A 9,799-nucleotide genomic window follows, 5' to 3' on the forward strand; every position below is an offset into this window, starting at 1 on the left:
CCTGCCGGCCGCCGCCGTGGCCGGCCCGGCTCACCCCCCACCCCCCCCCGCGGGCCCCTGCGCTCTCAGCTGCTGTGCGAGGGGCCCTGCCCTGCCTCAGCCTCCACCCTGGCTCGTGTCCACACAGGGGCTGGTGACTGACCGCTCATGGTCGCCCCCACCAGCCGCCCGTCTGCACAGTCGCGTCCCAGGCAGCGCGGCCCGGGTCCCCACCGCGTCACCTCACTCTCCCCACACAGCCCTGGCTGTTCCCTCCACCCAGAGCTGCTGGGAGCGCGCGTCCTTGGACTCCACTGAGGCCACCTCCTCGGAGACCTCCCGCCACCCTCCCAGGGCGGGCGGGAATCTTCTGCCCTGTTGCTCCTCTTCTCCCGCACTCTGCTCGGGGGCCGTTGTCTCCCGGCAGGGTGGGCGCCAGACTGGTCTGGTCTGCGCTGTCTCCCCAGCTGCTGCAGGAGGGCCTGACTGCTATTTCCATATCTTGTTCCTCTCAGCACCTCTAGGTACTCTGCCTTCCTTTACTCACGAGTCAAATTCACCTTACTCTTGTTCCCAGCCATGGCAGACTGGGCAGGGTTGGGTCAGGGCCAGTACCCAGGGGCAACAGCTTCCAGTGTGGAAGGTGCAGGAACGTAGCCGTGTGCCGGTGGTGGGGCCGGGGCCAGGCCTGCGGCCTCGGCGTCACAGCCCACCAGGCCGCGGCTATAAGACGGAGCTCCGGCCCAGCCAGCTGAGGCGGGGGGGGGGTGCCGCCGAGTCAGCGCCGCGTGCCAGGGCCGTGCAGGGCCTGACTCCGTGCTGGCTGGGGCTTGATGTGACCTTTACGCGAGGAAGCTGAGCCTGCTGGAAGTTAAGCCACGAGCCAGGGTCACCCTAACTCAGCACCCTAAAGAGCGCCTTGCTGAGAGGAGGAACCCGCGGTCAGGTGTGGCGTTCTGCCTTCCGCGCTGTGCCGCGCGCTGGCTGACGGCCCCGGCCTTTGGCTCGAGTCTGACTCCCGCCCTGTCTCCTAGGACCAGCAGCAGGCCCGGCAGTCTCAGCTTGCTCAGGACGAACGCGTCTCGCGCTCCTACCTGGCCCTGGCCACGGAGACCGTGGACATGTTCCACATCCTCACCAAGCAGGTCCAGAAGCCCTTCCTCAGGCCGGTGAGTGCAGGCTCCACGCTGTCTGTCTGTCGGAGCCCCCCCTTGGGTTCTGTCGCTCGTCCCCAAGTAGCGGCGTTGAAGTCCGCAGACACGTCAGCATCTCGGTGCCTGGTCAGTGAAACTGTCGGTGATTTCACTCCCTGAGACGCAAACTAGCTCTCAGCTCTCGCGATGGACATCCAGGATGACGTCATTCACCACCCCCGTAGGCTTGCTAACATCGAAGCTGTGACGTTTTTATCACTATAGATAAAATACTACAGTGTCAAGTAACGTCATTGGAAATGAAAGCATCTAAAATAGAAATAATGAACCATGTATAGAACCTTTGGTTCTCTCAGATACGGCTTTGTTACACTGAAGAAGCAAAAGGTAGTAAGAGCTGTAGTTAGGGCTTGTGGCTCCGACGTGATGGAGGAGGCCAGCTTCCGTGGAATATGACCACGCTGCATGGCTTTCCAGTCTCCACATTCCCTCTGGGCTCCAGTGTGGCCGCAGCCGGCCTGTCTGCAGCTCCCGCGGGGCCGGCTCCTTCCCGCTCCCCACGCCGAGTCTCTTCATAAACAGGTTACGGCACGAGAGCAGTACGGGAAGCAGACCAGCTCGCTCTCAGGGCAGGAGGACCCCGCTGCATTAAACAGCTGATGCAGACAGGAGAGCTCAGACATTTGATTCCCTTCAGGGTTTGCAAGTGGAATTCTTTGCACTGGCTTTGCCAAGGCCAAACGATGGTTTGGGCCTTAGGAGCCACGTGATCTCTGTTGCCACAGCTCAGCTGTGCTGTTCATGAGAAGCAGCCACACGATGCACAAACACACGTGTGGCCATGTTCCCCGGAACGTTCTAGAAACAGGCACTGCAGGTGAAGTTTGCTGGGTTTTGCTCTGAACCAGGTATTATTTTATCTTCAGTGACCCCCAGTGGCAGTGCTGATTGTATAGTAAATTATTTGAGACAAGGCTACCGTGAAACCTATTTTTAGCTCTAAATTCTTCATTTTTGAAGGCTGTTGCTACAGGTTAAGTCCAATATTTTCTTGTCAATTAAAAACATTTTTCCCACATTGTATTCTCAGCCCTGGGCTTTCTGCCCCGCGCCCGCCCGCTCCCTGCCCGTCGGGCCTGAGCCTGCCTGCGGGGCCCCTTTTCCTCCACGACTGTTTTCACCTTCTGCACCGGGCTGTCCACAACTCTTCCCTGCTTCAAAAAAGAATCACTAGCTCAGTCTTATTTTTAATCAGTCCTTGTTCACGACTTCTTGCCAAATCAGAGGGTCCTTTGCTCGGTACAAAGCAGGTCTTCGAAAGCTGAGTTTAATTTGGACTGGGGACGTCCAGTCAGTGGACTGCGGGGAAACCTGGTGTCTTAAAGGGAGGTGTTCACTGCGCCCCTCTCGAGCCAGGCTCACTCCGATCTGAGCCAGGCTGGCCTGCGGCACGTTGCCGGCAGCTGCCTGTGCCCACCGTGGCGGGCGCGGGCCGGCCCACGGGCTCTTCCTTCACAGCTGCTTTCTAGAGTTTACTTTGTCTCACGGGCCAGATTCAACACCATGAGACATGCAAGTTTCACTTCTGCTTCTGCCGGCACTGCCCCGCCCTCTGTCTGTAAGTAAGGAGGGACGGCACGCACGCCTCCCGCCCGACGGGCCCTGCGGCGTGCTAGAAGCTCGACGCGGAGCGTGACAGCACGCAGACAGCCCGCCGTGCCTGGTGCCTCAGCCCCGCCCCGCCCCGCCCGCCCCGCCCCGCCTTTGCAGTGACACTCGAGAATTCAAAGTGAACACTTAAGGGAAGGTCACTTTATTTCATAAAGAATAATTCACTATAGTACTAATAGATAATCGATCACCCCCCGTCTGGCGTTCCGGCAGGTAGCAGCATGACGGGGTGAGCCATGGAGAGGGAGGGAGACGTAGCACGGCCCGTCCTTCCGCTCTGGCCCGTGGCGTCAAAGGGGCTCTTTGACCTGAGCCCAGCCAGCCTGCTCTGCACTGAAATGGGAGTTCTGGGTCCTCCTCAGCCCCTCAACAGTATGAAGTGACCTGTTGTCCGGTGACTTCCTAGGAACTGGGACCCCGACTGGCCGCGATGCTGAACTTTAATCTCCAGCAACTCTGTGGCCCCAAGTGCCGTGACCTGAAAGTGGAAAACCCTGAGAAATACGGCTTTGAACCAAAGAAGCTGTTGGACCAGCTGACGGACATTTACTTGCAGCTGGACTGTGCCCGGTTCGCCAAAGCCATCGCCGACGACCAGGTCAGTGCCGAGGGGTGGTGTTCGGGGCTGGGGCCCGGCCCGCGGCCAGCGGGAGGCTGCAGCGCCCTGCTCATCCGCGCCCGGCTTGCCCCGCCGCCCAGGAAGGCACTTTACTTTCCAGATGGCGGTGGGAAAGCTCTGCTACGTCGGCAGAAGGAGCAGCGGCGGGGCCAAGGCCGCCGTCGGCGTAAACGGACATGGAGTGTTTGCTTTGCTCGGGCGGAGAGAGCAGAGCCGACTCCCGCTGAGCTGTGAGCCTCTTGCCTTGCTCGAGGCTCCGCGCGCCCCACAGAGCCTGCTCCCCTCGCGGCCGGGCCTCCCCAGCCCCCTCCCAACGCTGTGGTGTTGTTTCCCGTCTGGGCGACCCCTGCCCGGCCTCACCTTGTGGCTTCCAGCAAACCCATGAAAGGGCCTGCCCTAACGGGCGCCCACCCCTTCGCTGTGTCGGTGGCTCCTGTTTGCCAGCTGTATGCCAGGTTTTAGCCACTCTCTGTCTTCACTCACTGAGGCCTCGCGGAATTCTCTGATTTGGGCTCATTTTAAAATGAGACACGAGGGCCCTCCCGTGGTGCAGGGGTTAACGACACAGCGTGGTGAAGCTGTCCGCACAGCGGCCTGAGTTGGATCCGCCAGGATCCTCCGGGAGTGGCCCCCAGGGCGCGGCAGACCTCTCCCGTCTCCCGCTGCTCCCTCAGCAGGGGATTTCAGTGCATCTGCCTGTTCGGTTCCCCGCTCTGTCTCTGGGGACTCCTCTCACCCCACACCTCTGGCCTGTCCCCCAGTTCGTGCGCATAAATAAATCTTTTTTAAAATAAGTAAATGAAAATAAAACAAGCCACAGAGAAGTTAAGTGGCCTCTGCAGGTCAGAGTTCGTGGCAGACAGAAGCAGGACTCTAGCCCGACTGCCAGGCCCTGAGCCCACCTGGCCTCCCCGCTGTCCACTTAAACGCCCACCCTGCGTCCCCATCCCCCCCGTGCACGCCACCCCACAAACTGCTCACGCTCGGGGTGACCGTCAGGGCTTCTGGACGCTGGTCCCTGCGTGGCGTGCCGAGACCGCCGCCTCCCCGGTCGTCCCCCAGCAGGGCAGCCGTGCAGACGGGCCAGCTGCCCGCGCCTGGGCTGCCGGGCACTTGGCGAACATTCTGGACAGGTTGCTGGCGCTGGCTTCAGGCCTGAGGAGGGCGCGCGAGCGCCGGGCCGCACGAGTCAGCGGTTGCTCAGGGGCCGTCCGGCGTCCGTGCGGCACGGCCTCTCCTGCTCCGCCGGCGTCTTTTCTGTTTGTTGCTCGAGTAGCTGCCGCCTTGGGATGTAACGTCTGCCCCGCGCTTGGCGACGACGCTGCCGGGCGGCCGAGTTGCGTCGCGGGGGCAGCGGCTCTTCCCCTCCTTCGCCCATGATGTAAACGGGGTCTTTGTGCTGTTGGCTGTAAGGAGCCCCGCACAGCTGGGCCTCGGCCTTCTGAGCTCTGCGCGCGTCCCACGTCCGCTCTCGTTACTGCTCTGGAGAGCCCCGACGCCTCCTAGCCTGCCCCGGCCGTCCGCTCGCCCCGCCCGGCCGCAGCAGCCCCGCCACACGGGCCGGGGGGTTCGTCGAGGCCTTCGACCCGAGGCCGAAAGCCGCGTCCCGTCCTCAGGAGCGGGGGACGCGTGGGCCTCGGAGGCCGCCTTCGCAGCTAGCGCGCTGGTAACAACTCCTCCTCTTTCGAGAACAAGAACTGATGGTGTTTATGAGGATGGCAGACGGCTCAACACAGCGACGTGTTTCAAAGAGAAGGTGCAGGTGAAATCATCTCGGGGTGTCTGTGCGGCACCCCCCCGGCTGGGGAACCACTCCGACTCACTGCGACCCTTCGACGGTTGGTCCCGGGCCCCCTCTGCAGAGGGGCTTGTCTGGCACAAGTGAAGTATCCGTTTAATTAACGGCGGAACTCGACTCTTCGGGGCCGCAGGCAGGAGGCTTTGGGGTGATGCTGGCCTGGCTCCCCATCGCACTTTGGCCTTTCTTTTCTCCCTCGTTGCACGGATTTAGGCAGGGTGTGGGTGTGTGGGAAAGGGAGCCTGTGCGCTTATTTAGAAGCCGAAGTTAAAAAAGGAAAAAAGGAAGACGGAAGAATTCCAGGCAGCCTGTGAGAACGCAAGTGCGGCTGCGGGTGGGGCCTGGTCAGAAAGGCGGGTCGCAGGCGCTGGCCCTGGCACTCACGGGCTCAGCTGGCACCCTTCCCTCCGCGAAGCTGACAGGTGGCCACTGCTTTTGCCGCCAGGGCGGCAGTGGACTTTGATGTCTGGGGATGGCTGTGGCTGACAGGCCCTAGCTCCCTGTGCAGTGGGGCGCAGCCCCGCCTTTCACCCCGGGGTGGGGGGTGCTCAGGAGCCTGGGGCTTTCCGAGGCCACAGGGCTAGTCCGGTGCGTGGGGCGGCCGCCTGAGCTCGTCTACGCCCCGCCCTGAAGGCCCCTGAGGGGATGCTGAGCTGAGACCTGAGGGACACGGGCAGCGTTGCACCCTGACGTGACCGGGGGCCGCTTCCCGCAGCCTCGCTGGGCAGGGAGACCGTCCCACTCCGAAGGCACAGGCCTGGCCTGGCCGCTCCCAGACGGCCTTCTCCGCTGCATCTTAAACGCCATAAATAAAAGGCCCTTGGTTTGTCACCATCGAAAGTCAGCGTTTCAAAGAGACTTGCACTTGTTGACTCCAGCCACCAGCCTACTCGACGTCAGCCCTGCCCGTTCCCGAGCCGCTGCCGTCACCGCGACGCTGAGTTTTCCCAGTTTACACTCGGGCTTCTCCAGCCTGTTGACTTTTCTAGCAAGACCCCGAGGAGGGCACCCGCCACACCCCTCCCCGGCGCGCCCCCCACCCCACCCCGTCTCCCAGAGCGTCTGGAACCACCATCACTGCTCTTTGAAGGCATTTGCCCCTCTCGGGTCTGGGTGCCAGCACCTTCCTCCAGGCTGCAGACCTGCCGGAGCTGAGTGCCAGGGCCTCCGAGGCCAGCAGCTGCGCTTTCCAGTCACACCCACACAGAGCAGACGAGCGGCAGCCACCCTTGAGCGGGGAGCACGTGCTGTCCCGGCAGGGTCTGGGCCAGGGCTGGTCGGACCCTCGCCTCGACCGTCCACGGTTAGCTTGGAGTTTCCACACGCGGCTGCAGATGCCGCAGGCCAGCGGCTCGGTGCGCGGGCGTCAGCGCGACTCGGGCTGTGGTCAGGGACAGGCTCCCGGGCTGCCCTCAGGGTGCTTGTTTGCTCACTCCAGGCTGCTGCCGGGAGAGCCCAGAAAACCACCTTTTCCATGTTTGTAGTGGACAAGAAGTGCATGTTTGCTTTGAACATCTGAAATGCCCTCACCCGCCGCACGCCGAAGCCCTGGCCTTGCCCGGGCCCACGCCTGTCTCTCCAGCGCCGTGGGTTCCCTGGCCACGGGTGTGTGTGCTGTGACTCGGGCCTGTTTGAAGGGCTGGGTACTTCGCAGCTTGTAGGATACGTGTGCCGCTCACGCCTTCTCTCCTCACTTGCAGAGATCTTACAGCAAGGAGCTCTTTGAAGAAGTCATCTCCAAGATGCGCAAGGCGGGGATCAAGTCTACAATCGCCATAGAGAAGTTCAAGCTCCTCGCGGAGAAGGTGGAGGAGATCGTGGCCAAGAACGCGCGCGCGGAGATCGACTACAGCGACGCCCCAGACGAGTTCCGAGGTGGGCGGCCGCCGGCCGGGGTGTCGCTGACGCCCGAGGGCGGTGCTCGAGACCTCTGGGTTTCAGTTGCTTCGCGGTGGGCTGGAGTTGCTTTCTGAGGCGTGTTTCGGGGCTTTCCTTGGCCTCGTTTGCTCCATGTGGTAAATGAAGCGGCCACGTGAGGGCTTAGCCCGACTCCAGCCAGGCAGCGGCCCTGAGGCGCCCGAGGCCCGTTCTTGCCAGCTCGCGCAGCTCCTGAGACGGCCGGAGCCCGGTCTTGCCGCCCGCCTGGCTCCCTGGCCCCATCTCCTCTCCCACTCTTCCCTCCCCGGGAGCCGACGGAAGGCCGGTCTGTGTCTGGCCTGTGCTGGACGGCAGGCGCCCCGCGGCCCCTGGGGGTGCGCTGCCTGCTAGCCCCGGGGCCCCGCTCTCCCTCAGGTGCTGAGGTTGGGTTGTCTGTGCTCCGTCTCCGTAGACCCCCTGATGGACACCCTGATGACCGACCCCGTGCGGCTGCCCTCCGGCACCGTCATGGACCGCTCCATCATCCTGCGGCACCTGCTCAACTCCCCCACCGACCCCTTCAACCGGCAGACGCTGACGGAGAGCATGCTGGAGCCAGGTAGGGCCACGGCTCGCGCCCTGCCGCTTTCTCTCCCCCTACCCTCTCCCTGCCTTTCTGCGGCCCGGCTGCTCCTCCCACGCAGCGGCGAGCCTCGGGAAGGGCCCCTCCTCCCCCTTGGGGTGCTGACCCCCTGTTTTCCCTTCCCAGTGCCAGAACTGAAAGAGCAGATTCATGCCTGGATGAGAGAGAAGCAGAGCGGCGACCACTGACCCGCCCTGCCCAGCGCAAAGCGGCCCTGGCCGCGGGCAGGCCGCGCACGGGACGCAGAACCGTCAAACGTCAGAGGCCAAATGTGGCGGACACCCGAGAGCCCACCGGAGCGACCAAACGGGGTCTGCGCGGACACGGAGGAGACGAGGAGCCCGATTCCTGTACATATATTTAAGTGACAGCCTGGCCGAGCGGAGGGACACGCCGTGGTCGCTCGTGTGGAAAGCACGGCCTGCCTGCGTCGCGGCCCGGGCTTGGCGACGGAGGTCTTTCAGCGATGGACGACCACTGGTCTGGGCAGCAACCCCTTCATGTTCCCCCTAAATCCAGTATCCGCTGATTCGATGGTGATTAGAGAACCCTGGACATTTTGCTGCTAAAGAATCTGCCCCCCCCACCCCTCCCAACCCAACTTGCACTGCTGTGGGTTTTTTTAAGAGAAGCAAAACAAAAATAAACTCTTTTCCCTGGCCCTCCAAACATATATTCTGTGAGATAACTGTGCCTGCAACAAAGTGTTAATCCTGGGATCGTATTTTTATATCATATTCACATATTTGTTTTTTTAATTGGTGTTAGATGACATGATTAATAAAAAAGGCAAAGATATTTTCAGAATTTGAATTTCAGTTTTTTTTCTTTTGAAATGTCCCTTACATTTTTTTATTGTGAACAAAATGAAGAGAACCCTATCGCTCAGGTCCTTGCCCACTGCCCCTCCGCTAGGGCGCTGAGGAGCAGCTACGGCAGAGGCGAGCCTGCGTTTACCAGGACCCAAGTGACTGGCGGCGGGGGAGGGCAGGGACTGGCTTTTTAATGCGATGTGACGGTTTGAGATCCTACGGCGATCCCGCGAGGGTGAATGAATTCCTCCAGCCTCGAGTCTGTGCATCGAGGCCGGCCTGATTTGTACGACGTGTCCCCGGGGGTTGGCCTGACCAAAGCAAGAAAAGAGTGCAAGAAATGTGGCGGCCGTCTGCAGGCTGAAACGCACACACACCTCCCCCCACGGCCCCTGAACAGATGACATTTTGTATTACTGCTACTTAGCATACTTGAATTCCTGAATTTCCTGTGGGGTAAAAAAGGATTTGAAACCATAAAGTGTTTTGAAGAAATTAAGTCGATAGAAACATGCTTTCTTTTTCTTTTCTTTTTTTCCCCCTCCACAGATAATGCCCTCTGTTCAATAAATGCAATTTATTGCTACAATAAATGGTGATACACATTCAGAAGGAATCTTCTTTGAGTCTCTTCTTTTTGGAAAACGGGTGGGTTAAAAAAAACAGAGCCTTGCGTGTGCATGGGTCACTCTCTCTCCCGAGCTGCTGCCGCCGCACAAGAGACCTTCCGCTCCGCCGGCCTGGCTGCTGTGCTTAACTCCACGCTGCCGTCACTCACGCAGGGGCTCGTCTTGGCCACGGTCAGGCTCAGCTCTGCTCCCTGATCTCCACCGTCTTTCCCTGACCTTTAAGACTCTCCGCAAGCCCAGCCTGTCCCATCAATACCTTCTAGTCACTGCACTTCGCGAAGTCACCTCTGCCGGCTCCGGTAATAGCCACAGCAGGTGCTGAATATGCAGGTGCGTGGGCCAGACAGGCCCTTACAGCTGTGCTTTCGTCCGCGGAAAAGATGAAAACGCGATCTTGATTTTTTTCAAAACTTTCAAAATGGGGGTGGCAACGTAGACCGCCTCCCTCTGTTCAAACTGACCAGGTAGTGGGCAAGCTGGTGTCCAGACTCAGCCCTCAGCCCCAGGCCGGCTGCTGAAGCACATTGCGACTATAACACGTCTTCCCCCCAGAAAACCACGTCGGCATCGTCACGAGCCTTTTTAGACGCGCCCGTCATCCACCCTACGGAGAACCCTGTAGCTATTTACTTTTTAT

General features: G+C 60.7%; 1 protein-coding gene across 2 annotated transcripts in view; it reads left to right on the forward strand.

Moving 5' to 3' along the window:
- The window catches only part of UBE4B (ubiquitination factor E4B), an 86,647-nt gene extending 77,505 nt beyond the window's left edge, over positions 1 to 9,142 (forward strand). For both annotated transcript variants that reach the window (XM_012722322.1, XM_004678499.2), the window contains 5 exons: positions 1,014 to 1,148; positions 3,211 to 3,402; positions 6,922 to 7,096; positions 7,551 to 7,697; positions 7,848 to 9,142. In XM_012722322.1, the coding sequence (XP_012577776.1) occupies positions 1,014 to 1,148; positions 3,211 to 3,402; positions 6,922 to 7,096; positions 7,551 to 7,697; positions 7,848 to 7,909 (711 nt within the window). In that variant the 3' untranslated portion in view covers positions 7,910 to 9,142. The remainder of the gene's footprint in view (positions 1 to 1,013; positions 1,149 to 3,210; positions 3,403 to 6,921; positions 7,097 to 7,550; positions 7,698 to 7,847) is intronic.
- Positions 9,143 to 9,799: the final 657 nt, after the last annotated feature.

Source organism: Condylura cristata, unplaced genomic scaffold, assembly GCF_000260355.1.
Source record: "Condylura cristata isolate star-nosed mole 26May11 unplaced genomic scaffold, ConCri1.0 scaffold00008, whole genome shotgun sequence".
NCBI classification, from domain to species: domain Eukaryota; kingdom Metazoa; phylum Chordata; class Mammalia; order Eulipotyphla; family Talpidae; genus Condylura; species Condylura cristata.